Source organism: Chlorocebus sabaeus, chromosome 9 (genome assembly GCF_047675955.1).
Source record: "Chlorocebus sabaeus isolate Y175 chromosome 9, mChlSab1.0.hap1, whole genome shotgun sequence".
Lineage (NCBI taxonomy): Eukaryota > Metazoa > Chordata > Mammalia > Primates > Cercopithecidae > Chlorocebus > Chlorocebus sabaeus.
The window spans coordinates 98,390,366-98,413,746 of NC_132912.1; the positions used below are offsets into that span (position 1 = coordinate 98,390,366).

Genomic DNA, 23,381 nt, shown 5'->3' on the forward strand with positions numbered 1-23,381 from the left:
TTATCCCCGTTTTATAAATAAGGAAACCGATGCTCAGAGTAACTGAGTAATTTATCAGTGTTGCCAGATTACAAAAATGGCCACAATCCTTTTGCAGCTTCTCCATTAACAGGTGAGTCAATTTTCCAAACTTCTTAAATTTGGGCTGGCCCTGTAACTTGCTTTGACCAAAACAATGTGGCAGAAGGAACAGTGTATAAATTCTGAGTTTACATCTCCAGAGGACTTGCAGCTACCATGCTTGCCCTTCTTGGGAACCCTGCAAGCATCACGCAAAGAAGCCACGAACAGCCTGCTGAAGGATGAGAAGCCATATGGAACATAAGTGATGTGTCATCCCAGCAGAGGCCTCTTCATCCCCAACAATCAGCCCTAAGTCAATCTGAGACCTGACACTGACACAGAACCACTGTGCAGCTGAGCCCAGTCCAAAATACCATCCCACAGAATTGTGACCTAAACAGACAGTTGTTTTAGGCTACTAAGTTACTTAATAAGGAGAAGGGCTAGTTTTAAAAACCCAGGACCTGGTTCCAAATCCTGAATTTTTAGCCCTTATACTCTACATGAATAGGAAAGAGATTTTTCTGTCTAATGATAAGCCTGATGAGTTGATTGGCAAGTCATCTTGCAATGAAACCTGGAAATGGACTACTGATAAGATGTAGGTGATATCGAGGAGCTAGCCAACTCAAAACATCGCAAACAGCCTTTCAACAAATGATGCTGGAACAACTGGTATTAAAAGTTGAAAGATGAACATTGACCTACACCTCACACCTTATACAAAAATTAACTCAAAATGGATCACAAAGCTGGGTGCAGTGGCTCACACCTGTAATTCCTGCACTTTGGGAGGTCAAGGTAGGAGGATCTTTTGAGACCAGAAGTTCGAGACCAGCCAGAGCAACATAGACTCTATTTCTACAAAAAATTTTTTAAAAAATTAAATGTGCCAAGACTGGACAACATGGCAAAACTCTGTCTCAACAAAAAATATAAAAATTAGCTAGATGTGGTGGTGCATGCCTATAGTCCCAGCTACTTGGGAGGCTGAGGCAGGAGAATTGCTTGAGCCTGGGATGTTGTGGCTGCAGTGAGTAATGACTGCACCACAGCTCTCCAGCCTGGTTGACAGAGCAACACCCTGTCTCAAAAAAAAAAATAAAATAAAAAAGAAAAAATAAAAAAAAAAAGAAAAAAAATTAGCCAGGTGTGACGGTATACACCTGCAGTCCTAGCTACCTGGGAGGCTGACGTAGGAGGATCACTTGAGTCCTGGAGGTTGAGCCTTGATCGTGCCACTATGCTCCAGCCCTGGGTAAAAACAGAGCAAGATTCTGTCTCAAGAAAACAAACAAAAAATGGATCATGGATTTAAGTGTAAAATATAAAACTATCGAACTTTTAGGAAAAAAAATAGGAGAAAATCTTCAAAATCTAGGGTTATACAAAGAGTTCGTAGACTCGACCACCCCAAAAGTACAATCCATAAAAAGAAAAGCTGATAAATTTGACCTCGTCAAAAGAAAAACTTTTCCTATATGAAAGACCCTGTTAAAAGAATAAAATGACAATCTATGAGACTGGGAGAAAATACGTGCAAACCACCTATCCAACAAAGGACTAATACCTGGAAGTGCTGTGGTTTGCATATGGTATGGCCCTACCAAGTCTCAGGTTGAAATATGATCCCAAGTGTTGGAGGTGGGGCCTGGTGGGAAGCGTTTGAATCACAGGGGCAGATCCCTGATGAACAGCCTGGTGCCATTCTCAGAGGGAATGCATGAGTCCTCACTCTTAGTTCCCATAAGAAATGCTTGTTAAAAAGGGCCTGGCCCTTTCTTTTCTCTCTCTTGCTTCCTCTCTGGCCATCTGATTTTGCACACACCAGCTCCCCTTCATCTTCTGCCAAGAGTAGAAGCAGCCTGAGGCACTTACCCAATGCAGTTATTGGTGCCATGCTTTTTGTACAGCCTGCAGAACCATGACAAATAAACCTCTTTACTTTACAGCCTCAGATATTCCTTTATAGCAATAAAAATGGACTAAGACAGGAAGATATAGAGAATTCTCAAAATTCAATAGTTAAAAAAACAACAAAAACAACTTTTCAATTCAAACTGAGCTAAAGGCTACATGTGGAGGCTCATGCCTATAATCCCAGGATTTCGGGAGGCTGAAGTCGGGGTATCACTTGAGGTCAGGAGTTTGACACCAGCCTGGCCAACATGGTGAAACCCTGTTTCTACTAAAAACACAAAAATTAGCTGTGCATGGTGGTGGGCACCTGTAATCCCAGGTACTCAGGAGGCTGAGGCAGGAGAATCGCTTGAACCTGGGAGGCGGAGGTTGCAGTGAGCTGAGATCGCGCCACTACACTACAGCCTGGGTGACACAGCGAGACTCCGTCTCAAAAAACAAAAACAAAACAAAACAAAACAAAAACTGAGCTAAAGACATGAACTAACATTTCACTGAAGAGGATATAAACACATGAAAAGATATTCAATATCATTAGCTATTAGGGAAAGGTACATTAAAGCCACAATGTGATATCACTACATACCTATCGAAATGGCTAAAATAAAAAAGAGTGACCACATCAAATGATGGTAAAGATGCAGAGAAAGTGAATCACTCATACAATGCTAGTAGGAATGTAAAATGGTACTGCCACTCTGCAAAGACAGTTTGACAATTTCTTATAAAACTGTGTTAGGCCGTTTTTGCATTGCTGTAAAGAAATACCTGAGGCTAGGTAATTTATAAAGAAAAGAGGTTTAACTGGCTCATAGTTCTGTGGGCTGTACAGGAAGCATGGTGCTGGCATCTGCTCAGCTTCTGGTGAGGCCTGAGGAAGCTTATAATCATGGCAGAAGGCAAAGGGGAAGCAGGCATCTCCAATGGTGAGAGAGGGAGCAAGAAGACAGAGAGGGGGTGGTGCTACACACTTAACCAGATCTTGTGAGAAGTCACTCACTATCTCGAGGACAGCACCAAGGCATGAGGGATTCACCCCCATGACTTAAACACCTCCCACAGGCCCCACCTCCAACACTGGGGATTACAATTCAATATGAGATTTGGTAGGGACACACATTCAAACTATATAAAAAACTAAACATGCAGCTACAATCTGACCCAACAACTATACCCTTAGGCATTTATCCCAGAGAAATGAAACTATGTTCACACAAAATCCTGTATATGAATGTTCATATACACATAGCAACTTGAATGACTTTCCAGATAATTATACTAAAGAAAACAGAATCCCAAAAGGTCACATACTGGATGATTCCATTTATATAACATTCTCATAATGACAAAATTATAAAAATGTAGACCAGATTAATGTTGGCCAGAGGTTAGTATTAGGAAAGAGGACAGTGGCTGTTAAAGAGAAATAAAAAATCCTGTGGTGATTGAAATGTGCTGTATCTTGATCGTATCAACGTCAATACCTTGGTTGAGATACTAGGTGAAATTGGGTAAAGGGTATAAGGGACCTCTTTGTACTATTTCTTAAAACTGCAAGTGAATTTATAATTAGCTTAAAATCTAAAACTTAATTACAAAAAAAGTAAGGAACAAAAACAGCATGGGGTCAGGCATGGTGGCTAACGCCTGTAATCCCAGCACTTCGGGAGGGAGGCCAAGGTGGGCAGATCACCTGAGGTCAGGAGTTCGAGACCAGCCTGGCCAACATGGTAAAGCCCTGTTTCTACTAAAAATACAAAAATTAGCTGGGCATGGTGATGCACACCTGTAATCCCAGTTAATTGGGAGGCTGAGGCAGGAGAATCGCTTGAACCTGGGAGGCAGAGGTTGCCGTGAGCCAAGATTATGCCACTGCACTCCAGCCTGGGTGACAGAGTGAGACTCAAAAAAAAAAAAAAAGCATGTAAAAATTTATTTTGGGGCAATAAATACAGGAAATACTTAATTGACACAAACACTGGGAATATTTCACCAGGAGACTACCTCTTTGCCTCCTTATTTGGCAGAATTTTGTCCAATTCTGCCAAATTACATCTTTTTTTTTTTTTTTTTTTTTCTCTTTTAAACCTAGTTTCTTGGCTAGGCATGATGGCTCACGTCTGTAATCCCAGCACTTTGGGAGGCCAAGGAGGGCAGACTGTTTGATCTCAAGAGTTCAAGACCAGCCTGGGCAACATGGCAAAATCCCATCTCGACAAAAAATAAAAAGGTTAGAGTCAGTGTGGTGGTGTGTGCCTGTAGTCCCAAGTACTTGGTAGGCTGAGGCAGGAGGATTGCTTGAGTCCAAGAGGTCTGGGCTACACTGAGCTGTTTGTGCCACTGCACTCCAGCCTGGGTGACAAAATGAGACCCTGTCTCCAAACAAACAAACACTTTTTTTCTCTTTGAAAACCTTGTTGAAACACACTTTGACTATCAAACTTCCCACACACTCATAAGTTATCTATAGTACGTACGAGATCTAGAGATGGTTGTACACTGGACCCAGGGCAGGAGATGCTGGTTGAAAGGCTGGAACCCACAGCGGTAAACTTGACTCAACATGTTGTGATGTGGTCACCGACCAAAGTATCTGCAGAACACATTTTTTAAAAAGTGAGTAACGAAAAATACTGGAGAATTCATTTCATTTCCCTCTACTTCCCCTTACTCTCAGAGTAAAAATCTGACTCTCCTGCTCTAAACTCTTCTGTATTAGGGAAACTCCCACCTCCTCTATATTACAGAAAAGAGAGAAAGAGTAAGTGGCTCTTTTCTAGTTCTCAACCCTAGCCCTTTCTTTCCTAGGACCATCTTAGTTTTTATGTAAGCAAATAATAATGCAGGGTTAGGAATATTTTGCGACACAAAAAATATCTGCTGGTTTTGGTATCTTCCAAATTAAAAAAAAATCTTTCAGGTGCAATGCTTATGTATTAATACTAAATCTTCATATAATTCCTGTAACGGATCCAATATCCTAAAACAACCATGTCCACTTTTCTCCTAACACCTCCCAACAGAACTGGGAAATGCACCTATTTGAAATGTCAGCTTGATCCTTGCCAGCCAGCCATGAGAAGCAAGAGGAAAGGGCAGAGGCTGCTGCCATGTTTTTCTTCCTGATGCCCCAGGATTATAAAGTAACTCTTGTACCCCTGGAAGGCAGTGGCAATGTCTGCAACTGGCTAACATCTTAATCCTGTGGAGGATGAGAACATGGCTAGAAATCTCGGTTGAGAATATGAGGCAGTTATGGGCATTTCCTCACCCTGGGTCAAATTTGAGACTTTAGACAAAGAACAGTTTATTTCACAAAAAAGTAGGGGACTCCTTCCTATATGTACAGGGAGAACAAGCCATTCATTATTGTAGCTCTTTTTTGTTTGTTTGTTTGTTGAAGATGGAGTCTTGTTCTGTCGCCAGGCTGGAGTGCAGTGGAACAACCTTGGCTCACTGCAACCTCTGCCTCCCGGGTTCAAGAGATTCCCCTGCCTCAGCCTCCCAAGTAGGTGGGACTGCAGGCACGGTGCGCCACCACACTTGGCAAATTTTTTGTATTTTAGTAGAGTTGGGGTTTCACCACGTTGACCAGGATGGTCTCGATATCCTGACCTCAAGATCCACCTGCCTCGGCCTCCCAATATTGTGGCTCTTGTTATGCTACAGAGACACTGCTGTTTACACAAGAAAAACACTTCAGTTTCTTTGTTTATGGGCCTCCTTTTAACTTTTGTTCTATGGATTGGTGGATATATCCCAGCCCTCTTAAATGTGCCTCAGAAGACTAGCATTTAGCCCCATAGTGAAGAAAAATAAGGCATGGTGTTACTGCTTTACAATTTATACTGCACAAGGCACTGAAATAGGACAGAGAATGGAAGGATACAGCTGTTCTAAAACATATGGCATCTAGTAGGCAACAAAGTATTAATTGATCTTTGTTATTTCAGTTTTTTCATAACACTGAAGTATGATTTTGGCACATGATCTATGTTTGCTGCTTATATAAATTCCTTCAATAATGGCTGCTAAACAATTATTTACATGTGAATTCTCCAAAATAACTATAGAAGAGCCAAAGGGTAGAACAATCAAATTCCAGTTCCACCTCCCTAAGAAACCTTCCCCAGCAACTCTAGTCTTCACAGCTGGATATATATTCCATAGGTTAGATTTTAAATAGCCCGTGACTACTGCTTTTCCCATCTGGATTACAAACTTTCCATTGACAATATGGCAAAAACGATGAGGAACAAGGCCTTTGAAATTGGTCAGACTTGGGTTCGTGCTCTGCACTTGCTATCTGTGTGTGTGTCTCGTGGAGAGCTACCTAATTTTCCTAAGCCTCTGTTTCCTCACTTATAAATCAGGAATACTAACACTAAGGACCTCATGGAACTATAGAGAGAATTAAATGAGATAATGCGTGGAAAATGCTTGGGTACAACAGATGGTCAGTAAATGTCAGTTTTCCTCTTTTGTCTTTTAGGCACTAATGATGCCTTACGATTATTTTCTCCTTAATTTCCTTCAAGACCCATCACAGGAACAAAGAATTCAATGAATATTCACTGTTAGATACAATCACACACATATATTGACTGACTGTGTACCTCTCTGTTACCCAAGAGTGATTGAAAGTTCTGAACACTTACGGTCACTGAAGTAGAGGTTGAAGACTGACACAGAAACTAAGCCTCCTAGCCTCTTCCGTGTACCACTATCTCTGACTGACCTCGGAGGTTACATCTACCCTGTCACTGTAATGGATAGCTCACTTTGCCAAAGTGTATTACGCCCTCGAGAAGCACACAGTTGATCCTAAGGAGCAAAGAGTGTGTGTGTGTCTGTCTAGACTCATATCTAGATTCGTGTGACTGCGTCTAGACTCTCTGTGTGTGTTTAGACTCCGTATCATCAGTTGAAAAAAGTTTTCATGTTCTGACTCAAGGCATTTCTCAAGTATCTCTTTACAGACTAAGCAGAAAGCCCTTATCTAACTGATTTGAACAGAGAAGTGAACTTCAGTCCCAACACAGTTCATCCACAAACACATGCTCGGTATATGGCTCACCACTTAAATACAAAGATCCGATGGGCCTCACCACCTCAGAGGGCAGGGGACAATGATGGGGGAAGGGATGAGGTGGGGTATCTGGGTGCGCCCTGCTGTAACAGGAAGGCCCCAGCATACACAGAATGCCATACTGGAAAGGGAGTCTGGCTTTGAGGAGGGGATCACGAACGCCCGGAGGGCCGCGGGGAACTAGAGACCCAGGCCCGAGAGTCGGCGTGTGGCCAGCTAAAACCCGCGGCATTCCGGCGCTGCCACCACTGCCACCACTGCCACCACCGCCACCACCAGTGCAGGCTCCGGGCTCTCCGATCGAGAAGGGGCCCGCGGAGGCCTGAAGTCTCCACTTGGCCCAGTTCCTCACATGGGGTACCCAGGGAAGGCCGGGGAGGTCAGGGGCCCGGAGCCATCCGTAGATCCCAGGGCCGCCGCGCACCGGCATATGGGAACGCGCCGGAGTTTTGCAGCGCGCCCTGGGCGGCCTGGTGCAGCTGCCATCCCTCGGCCAAGGCCCACACCTACCCGCGGGCCAGATCCCTGGGCCCCGGCACCTGCTCCGGCCGCGCCCCCGCTCCTCTGTGACCAGCGGCCCGGCGCTCACGCCCCTCGCGCTTGAGCCTGGACGCGCATCAGCTTCCGCAGAGACTAGGGCGCCTAGCCATCCCCGCCGCTCGCAGCGTACCTGCCTCACCCCCGCCGCAGCCGCCGGGCACTGCCACGGGTCCGCACTCCACGCCGGGCCGATTCCGGCGCGCGCTCGCTCTCTTTTTTCTTCCGTCCACGTCCCGCACGATGACGTTACGTCAGTGGCGTAAAAGTAAACCTGGGCAGCCGGGCCTACGCTGTTGACGTCGGGCGAGGGCCTGGCCTGGAGCTGCGGCGCGGCAACGGCGTAGGCCCCTTTCGAGAATCAGGCCCGCGGTCCACGTGGCTGGCCCGCCCACTAGGCCCCGGCTAGCTCGAGGAGGCGGGACTCGAGTTCAGGGGGAACGCCCACGTCCTGGGAGGGGACATGGGCCGGGGACAGGGGCGAAGACAGCTTCCAAATGCCGCCCCAGCGGGCCTTCCAGGGAGGTAGAAGAGGTGCCTGGCATCCTCAGCTGCTGGTAGATTTCATAAGGTGTGTTTGTCAGTGTTAACCATTTATATCCCGGGCACACCTCGGAAATAGTTTGGATCAACTTACTTACGTTAGTTACTCCAGGCACATCCTGGGAATAGATTGGATCAGTTTACACACATTTGCAAACTTTGGCTCTTTAAATGGAAGCATTTTGGCACTGCAATCAAATTGCTTGCCCGCTAGTCATCTGGAGATTTCCCCAGTGGTCCCATCTCAACTCTCCTTCATCAAAGGCAGTTGTAAGAACATTGCATTTTAAAATAGGATATTCAATCTCTGACAACTAGAACTATTCCAAAGGTGAATGCAGACTCACCTTTAAAGAGGGACCAAGAGAGACCACAAAAACCTGCCAGCACAGTGGTGTGTGCCTGTACTCCCAGCTACTCGTAGGTGGAGGCAGGAGAACCACCTGAGCCCAGGAGTTCAAATCCAGCCTGGACAACACAGCAAGAACCCATCTCTTAAAAAGAAAAAGAAAAAAAGTGAAAACACAGATTTTTCTCCCTCTTTCCTTGCTGTGTTTTGCTCAAAGGACACATTCCTGCATAGGCACATAGTGCTGGGTGGTGAGAGGGCAGCATTTGATAGGAGGTTGGGCACAGAAACACATCTTGCCCTTCTGTCGTCCCTGATAACACTGCTAAGTTTATTTATTCATTTTCTTGTTCATTAAACACTGGCTACTGCTATGGTCTGAATATGTCCCCCAAAATTCATATGTTCGAAACTTAATTCCCATGCAAGACTATTGGGAGATGGGGCCTAATGGGAGGCATTTGGGTCAAGAGTGCTCACCTTTATGAAGAGAGTGACCCTCATGAATAGATTAATGCTGCTATCAAAAGTTTTGTGGGGGTGGGTGTCCTCTGCTGCTCTTCTGCCCTTCCACCATGTGAGGATACAGCAAGAAAACCCTCATCAGATGCTGGCACCTTGATCTTGAACTTCCTAGCCTCTAGAACTGTGAGAAATAAATTTCTATTATTTAAAAATTATCCAGTCTGTGTTATTGTATTTTAGCAGAACAAAATGGACTCAGACAGCAAGTTAATGTACCAAGCATTCCCTGGGTGTGGAAGAAGACATAGTTGAGTCCACAGCCTTATGAAAGAGAGAGATATATGAGCAAATAATTACAATACCATGTGATAAATACTAAAGAATGGGATGGCCAGACATTCAGGGATGGCTGAAATGGTTTGACTTTGTGTCCCCACCCAAATCTCACCTTGAATTGTAATCCCCATAATCCCCACCTGTGGATGGTGGGACCTGATGGGAGGTGATTGGATCATGGGGGCTGTTTCCCCCATGCTGTTCTCGTGATAGTGAGTTCTCATGAGATCTGATGGTTTTATAAGGGACTCTTCCTGCTTCACTTGTTTGCTCTTTCATGCCTGCCAGCATGTAAGACGTGCCTCTTCTCCTTCCACTATGACTGTAAGTTTCCTGAGACCTCCCCAGCCATGTGGAACTGTGAATCAAATAAACCTCTTTTTTTTTTTTTATAAATTACTCAGTCTTGGGTATGTCTTTATAACAGTGTGAAAACAGACTAATACGTGGCTTTAAAAAGAGTTGATATTCAAATTGTGCTTTGAAGTGCTAGAAGTAAGGGGTTTACCTAAAAGAGGAAAGGAGTACAGGATCATATGAGGAAGAGGGAATAAGGGAATGATATATGCAGAGGTGTGAGACACCCTGTGAAAAGAGGCTACTTGCAGTAGGACATGACAGGAGAGGGGTCTGACTGGGATCCTTCCTTACAAAGCGTTTTTTGTGCTGTGCTAAAGATTTTGAATTTTATAATCCTCAAAAACAGAGACATGACTTTGTAAGTGCTGGAATGGTATGACCAGATTTTTGTGCCAGAAATGAGTAAAGAGGCCTAGAGCTGAAATGTTGATTATCCTTTTGCAAAGGCCCAGGTAAGAAATGGTGGCCCAAAAAAACGCTTCAGCAGAGGAATGGGGGACAAAAAGGAGGGAGAGCTGACAGCACTTATTCAAAGTGGGAGAGTGAGAGAAGAGCAGTGCTTGGGAATCTGATGATGCTGCAATACCATGAATCAGGAAATCTATGAGGTGAGTTGTCATGAGATCTGATGGTTTTATAAGGAACTCTTCATCCTTTACGGGTTTGCTGTCTCATGCCTGCCACCATGTAAGACGTGTCTCTTCCCCTTCCACCATGATTGTAAGTTTCCTGAGGCCTCCCCAGCCACGTGGAACTGTGAATGGGGAACAACAGTTCTTTTGGGTGACGAATGAGAATACGAAATGTGTTAAATGTGGAGCATTTTGGATTTGCAGTAGGGTAGAAAAAACAAAAGAAATTAAATTTCCCTCAAATAAGTTATATCTGGTATCTCATCTTTTGTTTTAAGATTCTCATCATGTACTTAGAATGAATTAGGTGACTATGGGTATAGCTAGAGCCAAGGGAGAGGGGCCTTCACTTTAGAAGGCCTGTTCTGGTTCTTAACTCACAGATTACCTTTTGGTAATAGCTTGTCTGCCTTCCCTCCTAAAAGATAGGCTCCTGAGAACAGGGAAGTATATTCATGGAACATAAGAAATATTCAATAGATATTTGATAAATACATAAAAGTAACTACTTTGGTTTAGTTTTCTCAAATAAAAAATAGGGCTAATGACACCATCTTTGTCTATCCCATAGGGTTGTGAAGAGTATAAAAAAAATGAACATCCTTTAACATTGTACAGACATTTTCTATTTTATTTATCGCTCTTATTTTTATTACTATTTTACTACTAATATTCTATTCCATCAATAAAGAGAAAGGAGTGGAATATTTAACTATGGATTAGGAAAAATTAAATATCAGACATATGAGCTAGTTTTTCCCTCCATAGAAGTCAAGGAAGTAATTCAGCTATGATATTTTTCCTGTGTATGATAAAAAGACTGACTCTTTTTTTGACTGGAGAGATTTAATTTTTGTCTCAGCAATTAGAAATAAGGCTGGATATGACCAGACAGTCACACAGGAAGTGGGACATTTAGTATTGGTCTATAAGAATGCAGGATTGAGAAGTGCTTCTTTAGATGCCATCTAAATTATTTTAGGCTTAAATTACCTTAATCTCAAGTTATTTAATTATAAAAACAGACACTCATTCAAACAGGACAATTTACTAGAAGGAGTAACTTATAGTCTCCAAAGGCAGAAAGTCAAATTGGGTCTCACAAGGGGCAGGGACAAGAAACTCAAGATGGTTCTCCATCTCTAAGTCTTTTGCTAACACTTTTCTTTGCCCATCTGTTTCCTTTTCTCCACTTTTCCTTTAAGATAGAGTCTCCATTAGTGAACATTTGGTGGAAAATGGCTTCCCTAGCTCTAAAAAGTCTTTCCAGTTAGTGCCCACTCATGACCCATTTCAAGTCTTGGTCTAAATTCCAAGTTCCTGTGAGAGAAAATTGTACTGGTCTAGACTGGTTCAGGACTCCATTCTTGGTCCAGTCATGCATGTAATGGAAAGATGGAGGCTGTCTCCTCCCCTCCTTAAGCAAAGCTCTGAGCAGTTGGAATTCTGAGAAATGGTGGCCATATTCAGGAGTTGGGAATGATGGGACCCTAAATGAAACCAGTTTGAGCCACACTATGTAGCATTCCACAGTTTCACAAACCAAGCTGCACATCAGAAGCACCTAAAAAACTTGACAAAATACTGATCTTGGAGTCCTCACTTCCCAGAACTGCCTCTTCCACCAGGGATTCAGCAGCTCTAGGGGTAGGGCCCAGGAATCAGTATTTTTATAAAGCACCCTAGAAGATTACTTTGTGACTAACCTTTGGGAACCACTGCTTTAAAAGACCCAGAATACTGAACAAATACAATGATAAAAAAGGAAAGTTACTCATAAATATGGAGTATTACATACAATACACAAGAAGTTGAGTTTTTTGTTTGTTTTGTTTATTTCTTTGAGACAGGGTCTCACTCTGTTACCCAGGCTGGAGTGCAGTGGCATGATCATGGCTCACTGCAGCCTCAACCTCCTGGGCTCAAGCGATCTTCCTGCTTCCACCTCACAAATAGCTGGGACTACAAATGTTCTGGTGATGGTTGTGTAACAATGTGAATACATTTAAAACCAGTGAACTGTACACTTTAAGAGGATGAATGTTACGGTATGTGAATTATATTTGACATATACTTTGTTTAAAGGCACAGAGTGGTCTCATAGCACTTCAGCATGAGGCTAAGGATCTGAATCACGGACCAAGAGGGACCAGATTCTGAAAGGGGCAGGTAGTCTGTCAGCAGTGGACTGGATGTCTGCTACCCCATAGATGAGGATGAGTTGTCACGTATTATTTTCCTTTAAGAAGCCCAAACCTGGAAAACTTAAATACTCTTATTAGCTTTGTGGTCAGTTTTACTGCAGGTCTCCTCGGAGGCAGGGTTACTGAATGAAATGTCTATGAAATGGACTATAGTGGGATCTGTGCTATCAGCTTCCCAGCTGCCGACTTCCCCTTGTACAGAAGCACTTCCTCTAATTTAATAACAACTGCTCAAAACTTTGCTTTTTCTTTCAGGGAAACTGGTTACTTTCCAAGTACTTTGGAAAAGGGCAAAATGATAGAGATGATGTTTACAAATGAGCGTTTTCTTCTCATGAAGCAGGATTATAACTAAGCATATGCTTTATTAAAAGGCAGTTTTAATTTCAGAGTATTAATATGCTGTGAAGAAAACCAAACTATCTCCCAGTTCTGTCTGTCTGGCTTTCAAGTCAAGACAAAAGGAGCTGCCATCCTGCTTATCTTGGCTGTTTGGCCCATTCAGTGTTTCTACTAAAGTAGTCACTTCAGGCCCCGAACCCTCCTGCCCATGAAAAACCCTGGGCCTTCATGAAGGTTGTTCTAGGCTCCTGGGATCACCTCCCTCCCACTCACTCTCCCAGTCCCCTACATCCTGCCACTTTAGTTCCAAACTTGCCCCTCACTGGTCTAGGCCACACTGATTGCTTTTCTGAACAAATGTAGTCTCCTGTGTTACATGTCAATCTCCCCCCACTAAATTGTTAGGTCACTGAGGAGCTGCACCTTACAATTCCACATTCCAGAGTTTCACTGAAGTTGTTCTAGTACATTCTATTCTTTAGATTCAGTTCTTTGTAAAATGGATTTAAAGTTTCAAACAAGTAGATTTGGTATCTTACACCAAAAATTTGCCTTAATTACAAGGCTAGGATAATTCTGCTCCAGGCCTAAACTTTTTAATGTTTTCTATCATAGTTCCCAACCAATTCCTACCTGTCCAAGAGTGATAATAGGAAATTACCTTGTTATCTCTGCAAGCCAGAATCTCTGAATTGGCAGGGCAGGCAAGGCCCTTTGTAAGCTGCCACTGCCTTGTGCTAAAACAAAAAATAGATTTTTTGCTGGACTCACTAAAGTCAGTGTCACAAAACTGGGGTCTTCAGAGTATATCTCCAAGGAAAAGAACCTAAGTCCCCTGATTTAAATGCTATTGTGTATTTATGAAAGTTTTCTCCCTCCCTGCACACCCCTCATCCTTTTTTTGGGACAGTCTTGCTCTGTTGCCCAGGCTGGAGTACAGTGGCATGATCATGGCTTCCTGCAGCCTTGACTCCCTGGGCTCAAGTGATCCTCCCACCTCACCTTCCTGAGTAGCTGGGACCACAAGTGTGTGCCACCATGCCTGGCTAAGCTTTTCTTCTTCTTTTTTTTTTTTAGACAGAGTTTTGCTCTTGTTGCCCAAGCTGGAGTGCAATGGCGCAATCTTGGCTCACTGCAACCTCCGCCTCCCTGGTTCAAGCGATTCTCCTGCCTCAGCCTCCCGAGTAGCTGGGATTACAGGCACCCACCACCATGCCCGGCTAATTTTTGTGTTTTTAGTAGAGATGGGGTTTCACCATGTTGCAGGCTGGTGTTGACCTCCTGACCTCATGATCCACCCACCTTGGCCTCCCAAAGTGCTGGGATTACAGGTGTGAGCCACTGTGCCCGGCCAGCTTTTCAATTTTTTGTAGAGATGTAGTCTTGCTACATTGCTCAGGCTGGTCTCAAACTCCTGACCTCAAGCAGTCCTCTTGCCTCAGCCTCCCAAAGTGCTGTGATTATAGGAATGAGCCACTCTACCCAGCCTTTTTTCCCAAACCTCACACACATAGAAGCATAATCAGGAGGCAGACCACAGGTCAGCTGCCTTCTACCATGCTGCTGGAATTAATACCACAAAGCTCTCAACCAGTTTTATTTTTCCTCACCACAGTGAACGGAAGAAAAAGGCAGAAACAAATGGTAGGGTCATTTGCTAGTAGAAAAGAAAGCTGGGATTCCCCATTTACTTTGGAAACTGAGGAGAAAACACTGCTTTCCCCACTCGTGTCTGGGCAAAGTGTGTGCCCAGATGTTGGCAAAGGAACCGGACAAAATCGACAGCCAGCAGTTTTCTGTTCCAAACAGTTAGCTCCTCTACAGTCCAGAGGGAAGCTACTCCTGAGGTCACTCAAGGTGACAGCAGAAGTGTTTCTCTCTTTCTGCTTGGCCCAACTGCGCCTGAGGGCAGATGGATCCAGACCTTATAAACATTCAGCTAGGTGTAACATAACCAGAAAGGCTGAAGGAAGGCTCTTGGCCTTCCCAGCTTGAGAAGCAGAGGGCCTCCTGTGTACCTGGTGGTCTGCAGAGCCCAAAGCAGAGAGCTATGATGAATAAAATATTTTTATTGCTTTTCTAAAATAACTCCTTTCATATACAAGGATTCCTTCAGTTAGGTCCTCTATTATCCTAAATGCTCTTTGGTCATGAGCAGGGGAGGATCTATTTAACCAAGATAAGTGGCTGCCTCAGAGTTTCCCACAGGGAAAATTGAAATCTGATTATTTTCTTTTCTTCATGTAGTCTCTAGGTTGAGAACTCCAAGTAGTAAGAGGCACAGGATAAGGATGGGAGAGACTGAGCATTTTTGAGAGGATACTCCTCTGCTGAATGCCACTCTGAAGGGAAAGAAGAAGTCAAATGGCAATTTCCAGTCCATTTTGGGTTGGCCCCTTGGAGGCTCTGGCTTCTGGGTAATGTCCACAAAGTTCACAATAGTTGTCAAAGATACTTCTGTAACTTGTTGAGAATCCTACAGGAAGAAAGTCAATGACAGGTCAGCGCTTGGTACCCATTCATATAGCACTCTAACTTGGCTATTATCATTACTTTTCCTGAAGAGAGAAATTAATTATTTTAAGCAAGATATACCTTTATCTCATATTGGTCCCATGTATTTCTCTTTCAGTGAGACACAAGGAAATGAATATCTTAGCAACAGTCAATGATAGCAGAACTGAACAGTTAACACCTACCTAAACCCTGACTGTAGCTTCCCTTAGCTGGGGAGCTGCCTGATATCAGAGAGGCCACATGGCAAAACTGCTACTCTTACGTGCTTAGCAGCTCTACTCTATCAGAAGCCTCCAGGCTCTGAAACAGTACATATGTACAAGTGGAAGTAGTAGTAGCAATTCTATTCCTTCTCAAATGGCAGAAAGAAAGGTCACTCACAGACTCTCAGGGTTGGAAGGATCTTTCCAACCACCCACCAATTCATGTCAAATAAAACAGATGTTCCTAGAAGGGATCTTGTCAGACTGACTCAAGTATCTGACCTAACAGATGTATCTTTGGTAGGTATAGCTGCAGCCTGATGATGTCTGGAATCATGTTTATCTAAAATGAATTCCCTTTGTTTTGACTCAGCTCAACAAGCAAACTTTTGATTATAATTTTTGGACAATAAATAATTATTTTGTTAAACTTGAAAATTTTCTTCATTCACCGTCCTTAACTCTGATGAACATATTATGCATTTGCTGTGGTCTTTGGCAACAGTAAGTACCAAGCTCTGGGAACATAATTTTGCTTGGAATAACTCTCCTAGGGACTGCCACTTGTTTGTTTTTAGAGACAGGATCTTGCTCTGTCACCCAGACTGGAGTGGAGTGGTGCAATCATCGCTCACTGCAGACTTGACCTCTAGGCTCAAGTGATCCTCCTGCCTCAGCCTCCTGAGTAGCTAAGACTATAGGAGTGCACAACGACACCTGGCTAAATTTTTTTTTTTTTTTGAGATAGAGTCTCACTCTGTCACCCAGGCTGGAGTGCAGTGGCACAATCTTGGCTCACTGCAACCTCTGTCTCCCAGGTTCAAGTGATTCTCGTGCCTCAGCCTCCCGAGTAGCTGGGATTACAGGCACCCACCACCATGCCTAGCTAACTTTTTTGTATTTTTAGTAGAGACAGGGTTTCATCATGTTGGCCGGGCTGGTCTCGAACTCCTGACTTCAAGTGATCCTCCTGGCTCGGCCTCCCAAAGTGCTGGGATTACAGGTGTGAACCACTGCTCCCGGCCTGGCTAATTTTTATTATTATATTTTTTTTGTAGGGGCAGTTGTCAGTGTTGTCTATAAGTTGATTTAATCAATGTGCTATTCTAACTCATTTCAGAGCCAGATGCATAATATGTGCATCAGAATGAAGGAGGGCGAATGAAGAAAATCTTCAAGTTTAACAAAATAACTGTTTATAGTCCCAGGAAAATTTCCATGTTCATTTTGCTATGTTGCCCAGGCTGATCTCAAACACCTGGCCTCAAGTGATCCTCCTGCCTCAGCTTCCCAAAGTTTGTTTTTAAGTGGGTCTAGAGTTAGTCCGTGCTAATCTTGCATTCAAATTAATTCTTTAGTTTTTTTATTTTTATTTTTTTTGAGACGGAGTCTCGCTCTGTCGCCCAGGCTGGAGTGCAGTGGCGCGATCTCGGCTCACTGCAAACTCTGCCTCCCAGGTTCACGCCATTCTCCTGCCTCAGCCTCCCGAGTAGCTGGGACTACAGGCGCCCGCCACCACACCTTGGCTAATTTTTTATATTTTTAGTAGAGACAGGATTTCACCGTATTAGCCAGGATGGTCTCAATCTCCTGACCTAGTGATCCACCCACCTCAGCCTCCCAAAGTGCTGGGATTACAGGCGTGAGCCACCGTGCCCGGCCTTTTATTTTTTTTTATTTTTATTTTTTTACATAGTAAGGCTCATGAGGGACTTGGCATAGGATTAATACAACTTCTGAGGCACTGAAAGAACCATATACATTACAAGGATGGCCAGCCCAGGCTGAAGCTGCCGAGGGATTCCTAACTCCGGCCAGGCATTGAAGACTGGCTGAGACTAATCAGAGAAAGAAAAGGGATAAGAACTTATTACCTATGAATAAGTAATAAACTTTCTTTTGACTTAAACTTACAAAAGGATTTAGTATTAGGACTTTAGTTTTCCTTCAGGAATTTTATAATGGGGAGAGGACATATATTCAATTTTTGGAGCAAATCTTCACAGCTGACATTATTGAAGCATGTTAATATTGTTATGTAAACTCACTGCAAAATGCCTGGTGACCTATACTGGCTGAAATGGTGAGAAATACTTTGGGATGGGAAACGGAATAGGGAATGATTTTTCAGCTATGGGTTCAGTGTCATCTAGAAGTTGATTGAATCAATGTGTTATTCTAACTTATTTCAGAGCTTTTAGGAGGGGGGCAGACTTGAAACTGCCCACTAGCAGTCCCAGGAGAATTCCCAAAGGAGCTGTGGTTGGAATTGGGATAGTGGTCTCATGATGGAAGAGTGTGGTATTGAACATTGCTATATACCCAAATCGTATCCACCTAGTGTTAATTAGTAATAAAACTGATATCTGATTATCTTTATCTGACTCCTTTTAATTGGTTTCAAACTTAGGCAGGGAAAAAGAGTATCATTAGCCTCCTCGAACTCCCAAATCAGGGAATTTCTGTAGCCTTGAGGTCACCCCATACCCAGAATTGAACTCTAATGTAACTATTAACCCAAGAAGGCAACCTTTAGGCCAATGTCTGCTCAAGTATATATATTAATATCTTTATAGTGGTGTTTCAGTGGCAGAGAAACCCCATATGACAAAAATTGTTCAAACTGAGTTGTTCTTTCAGAGGCACCCAGAATATGCGCTCATTAAGAGCTACTACTAGATTTGAAGACAGCAGCATAAAGACGTGTCTTCTCCCTCTATGTCTTCAAACCATTCCAATCCAACAAGAAACAGATACAAAAACTCCATGTTCACTGGAATGGGGAGACATCATCATATGCAAAACCAGAAAGCAGATGGCAGCAAGGTTTAACAGAGGGAAAGAAGGCCAAGCCTGAAAGTTTTCAGAGACAAGACACAAGCAGATTTTCTCTGTGGAACTCTCAAGACTCAGTGACAGGAGGTAACAGAGGAAGGGTGAGGGATGGATGGAAAATCATTACTAAATGATATCCCTTCAATGCAATCAGGCAACTATTCCTTTTCCCCCTCAACAAGAGACTAAACAACTTAAGCCAGATAAATTCTGGACTCAGGGACATTGGAAATAGAGAAGGTCAGAGTGAGGTGTGGAACGAAAAATGAAGAATTATCCCTTCTCTAATTTAGCTCTAAAATGCTTACGGATAACTGCTCCACAGTGACGGCCACAAGTCAGTCAGTGTCACCCACAATCACAGAGCTTTCAGTCAGTTTAACAGCTTACTCTTATTTTGGATAGAGAGTTGAAGACTGACAAACATGGGGGAAGTTTCTCACAATAAAGAGAAAACCGTACCAAATGAACAGAATAAACAACTCAGAGGAAACACAGACAATGAAAGATGAAGATGCAAAGTTGTTAGTATCTTCAGGGATACATGAAAAAAGATATTATGAAAAGAAACAGAATAAGGAAGAGCTTAGGTATTAAAAATCTGATGGCCAAAATAAAAAATGCAGTAAAAAGGTTAAAAGATAAAGTTGAGAATCTTTTTTAGGAAGAACAAAAAGATAAGGAGATAGACAACGAGAGAAAAGAAAAAGAAATAGAGATTCAATCTAGCGACACCCTAAGAGATGAATAGGAGTTCCAAAAAAAAAAGAGATCGGAGAAAAGAGCAGGAAGGAAATTATTAATCATGTAATAATAATAGAAAATTCTCAGAACTGAGTTTCAGAGTAAAAAATTTGGTATAATCAATGAAGAAAAGATCTACTCAAGGTATAAAATTGTGAAAACTTCAGACTATCAAGAATATAAAGATCTTAAAATGGCTTCTGAACAGCAATATTGGAAACAAGAAGAAAGAATGCCTTCAAAATTGTAAGTGAATCCGGCCACTGCACTCCAGCCTGGGCGACAGAGCGAGACTCCGTCTCAAAAAAAAAAAAAGAAAAGAAAATAATTTTCAACCTAGAATGTTACATCTAAACAAATGATCATTTAAGCATAATGATGATGATGATGATTGAATAAAGATATTTTCAGACAATGTGAACTAAAGAAAAAAAATACTTTACATGCATCTTCCCCCAAAAATTATTAGACTCAAACTCCATAAACACAAGAGAATAAACCAAGAAAAAGGAAGAAGTAGTTCCAGTAAACAGTGAATCAGTAAACTAAACAAGTTAAGAATAATACCCTAGTTGGCAGTACAAGAAAGTCCCTTGACAACTGCGGGGCAGCAACTAGTCCACACTACATCAGGTTATGGGGTTATGGGGGTCTCCATGAAGAAAATATGTAGGAAAATGTGGAACTGATAGATAATATGGCACGTTCAACTGTTTGAAAAACTGCATTGAGAGAAATTTTACAGAGCTGTTGAACAGTGTGAGAAGCCTTAGCTATTAGTTCAAAGAAAACTAAGAATGAAATAGGTAATTATTAATTTCAGAAAATTGAATACTTGCTGCAGCATGCATATTTACATAAACATCATGATGAAACATTGAATACTGATTTAATAATTTGATGCAAATACACTGGGAGAGTGGTGGGAAGGGTAGGAGGAAAATAACAGAGCTGAACTGACCTACAAAAATAGAAAGTCAATACATTATCTCAGAACAGGTAGTCAAGGATAACTAAGTGTTCAATGGCATAGTAGGGCGACTATATTAATAACAATATATTGTGTATTTCAAAATAGCTAGAAGAGGAGATTTTAAATGTTCCCAACCACAAATAAATGACAAATGTTCAAGGTGATGGGTATCCTAAATACCGATTTGATCATCATATAGTGTATGAATTTATCAAAATAACACATGGATCCTTGACTCCTTCCCCCTCAACCTCCACATCTACACAGTCAAGTCTTATCTGTGGCATCTCTAAATCTGAATTCTGTCACTTCTCAAAGCCCTCCAAACTCCCACCCAAGTTCAGGCCTTCAGTATCTGCTGGTGAATTTCTACACAGATTAGAACTGATCACCTCAGCAGTACCTCACACCTTCTATGGATGATGTCTGTCCGCTTCACCTGTCTATACCTAGTTCCAGGCATGGTACTTGGCACAGAGTAAGCACTCAATAAAGATTTTTTTTTAAACAAATGAGGGGAGATATTTTTTTGGAGGTAGGGAACTAACATAATAAGTGATTAACAAATCACAAAGTAGAAAGTATGTCACAGCTATTTAAGAGTTAGCAATTACAGATCTATTTGATCCTTTTTCCTTCCCATCACATGGTAATTAGGATCTTAATGGTTATGCTTAATTAATTAATGTATTTATTAACAAATATTTCCAATGAAATGCTTATTCTGCATTTATTTTTAAAATTGCTTCCATAATTGTATAGAAGTTTGGAGTAAATGCAGCCTAGTAGATAGTCCAATTAAAAGAAGCTTAAATTGCACTTACTAGGTAACCAGGTAATACTAAATGTTACTGACCTATTTTATTTTATTTTTATTTATTTATTAAGAGAGAGTCTCACTCCGATCGCCCAGGCTGGAGTGCAGTGGTGCAATCTTGGCTCACTCCAGCCTTGACCTCTCCTGGCTCAGGTGATTCTCCCACCTCAGCCTCCTGAGTAGCTGAGGTTCAGGCATGTGCTACCTCGCGCAGCTAATTTTTTGTATTTTCTTTTTTTTAGTAGAGATGGGGTTTCGCCATGTTACCCAGGCTGGTCTCAAATTCCTGGACTCAGGCAATCCACCCACCTCGGCCTCCCAAAATGCTGGGATTACAAGTACGAGCCATCATGCCTGGCCTATTTTATTTTTTGAGACAGGGTCTCATTCTGTCACCCAAGCTGGAGTGCAGTGGTACAAACACGGCTCACTGCACCCTTGACCTCTTAGAATCAAGCAATCCTCCCACCTCTGCCTCCCGAGTAGCTAGGACTACAGGTGCATGCCACTGTGCCCAGCTAATTTTTTGATGTTTTGTACAGATGGGGTCTCACTATGTTGCCTGGGCTGGTCTTGAATTCCTAGGCTCAAGTGGTCCTCCCACCTCAGTCTCCCAAAGTGCTGAGATTACAGGTGTGAGCCACTGCACCAGCCTATTGATCCGTTTTAGATTTTGAGTTTTAGTATCACATGAAGAACAAGGTTCTTTGAGTATATTCAGTGTGTTTTATTTTGATTCTCAAGTCTAAAGTGTTCCCATTTGTGTTTTAAAAGTTATAGATATGCAAAATTAGACAATTCACTGTTTATTTAGTGTGTGCAACAGGAAGAGCATTGGGGAAAAATAACTCCCTCAAAATCTGGTTACCTCATTTCTTTTATCAAGACAGACAAAAGATACATAGCCCAGTCAATACATTTCATTTACTGTGGGTCCAGTTCTGTTATGTATGGTTGACTTACTTTATTTCTACTTTAAGCTATAATATTTCATGATGTTTACTTAAGAAATTACCACCAGCAATTTTGTTTTAACACTTTGTAAAGTTCAGGTGGTTATTTGCTTCAATTCAATCTACAGTACAATAAAATCCTTTGTACCAAAATAAGATTTACTTTGTAACAGCATGAAGAGCTTGGATTAGGTTACGTCAGGCTTTGGTAATAAGAAGTACACCCAATATATTACATCTGTATGATCACAATTTTTAAACCATTATATGTTAATACCCTATGTAAAATCGGTACAAATAAAAACTATTAAAGAAAAAGTTGTGGATACTATCTTTTAGGTGTGTTTTTGTAGCTGCATTCAGACTATCAATTTTAACAAATTCATCTTTGGTACAAGTGTGTAACTCATTAATGAGCTGTAAGTGTCCCTTATTTTACATATACAAGAACTTTATCAGACACATATATTACAGACTCAGGCGTGTGCCACCTTGCCCAGCTAATTTTTGTATTTTTTTTTAGTAGAGGCAGGGTTTCACCGGGAGGCTGGTCTCAAACTCCCGACCTCAGTGATCTGCCCGCCTCGGCCTCCCAAAGTGCTGGGATTACAGGTGTGAGCCACTGTGCCCGGCCTCTCATGTTTTCTTAAATGTCTTTTTGTTTGGTTTTAATATTTTTATTGAGGTACAATTTATAAACAATAAAATATATACATCTTAAGTAGTTAGTTCAATGAGTTTTGCCAATTATATATGCTTTATAGCCAATACCCAAAGCAAGGTCTGGACTTTGTCCATCATTTCAGAGCTCCTTCGTGTCCCTTTCCCAGAAGTAGCCACTTTCTGACTTTTATCATTAAAGATTATTATTATTATTTGTGTGTGTGTGTGTCTGGCTTCTTTCCCTAAAGATAAATGTTTCTGACATTCATCTATGTTGTTTTGTGTATCAGTAATTCATTCTGTTTTACTGCTAAGTAGTATTCCATTGTGTGAATGTATTGTAATTTGCCCATTCTCCTCAAGATGGATATTCGGGTTGTTTCCAGTTTTGAGTGATTATGAATAGGGCTGTTATAAACTTTCTTGCACAAGCCTTTTTTGGGGCATATGTTTTCATGTTTCTTGGGTAAACACCTAGGAGTAAAATTGCGGATTCATACGGAAGATGCATTTGTAAAAGTTTAGACCAATTTTCATTTCTACTAGCAATGTATGAGAATTCCAGTTATTCTACGTTCTTGGAACATGATTGTCAGTCTTTTTTGTTTTAGCCATTCTTGTGGGCATGAAGTAGTAGTGCACGGTTTTAATTTGCATATCTCTAATGATTAATGATGTTGAATGCCTTTCCATGTTTATTGATCAATTGTTTATCTCCATTTGTGAAGTATCTGTTCAAATCTCTTTTTTATTTGTTTTTATTTTTTTTATTTTTAAGATGGAGTCTTGCTCTGTCGCCCAGGCTGGAGTGCAGTGGCGTGATCTCGACTCACTGC

At 42.0% G+C, this 23,381-nt stretch overlaps 2 protein-coding genes across 10 annotated transcripts in view; both read right to left on the reverse strand.

Annotated features, from left to right (window-relative positions):
* The window catches only part of ALDH18A1 (aldehyde dehydrogenase 18 family member A1), a 49,685-nt gene extending 41,831 nt beyond the window's left edge, over positions 1-7,854 (reverse strand). For 4 of the 7 annotated variants that reach the window (XM_038009350.2, XM_038009348.2, XM_038009347.2 and 1 more), the window contains exons 1-2: positions 7,583-7,854; positions 4,461-4,576 (exon numbers count right to left, since the gene is read on the reverse strand). Coding sequence is in view for 4 of the 7 variants with exons in the window: in XM_038009347.2 (XP_037865275.1) it covers positions 4,461-4,548 (88 nt within the window). In the remaining 3 variants the exon portion in view is untranslated. The remainder of the gene's footprint in view (positions 1-4,460; positions 4,577-7,582) is intronic. The other 3 variants (XM_038009349.2, XM_038009346.2, XM_038009343.2) reach the window with 1 other exon arrangement.
* Positions 7,855-14,424: 6,570 nt separating this feature from the next.
* Positions 14,425-23,381, reverse strand: part of TCTN3 (tectonic family member 3) — a 29,820-nt gene continuing 20,863 nt past the window's right edge. For all 3 annotated transcript variants that reach the window (XM_007963669.3, XM_007963668.3, XM_007963667.3), the window contains one exon: positions 14,425-15,316. In XM_007963669.3, the coding sequence (XP_007961860.3) occupies positions 15,080-15,316 (237 nt within the window). In that variant the 3' untranslated portion in view covers positions 14,425-15,079. The remainder of the gene's footprint in view (positions 15,317-23,381) is intronic.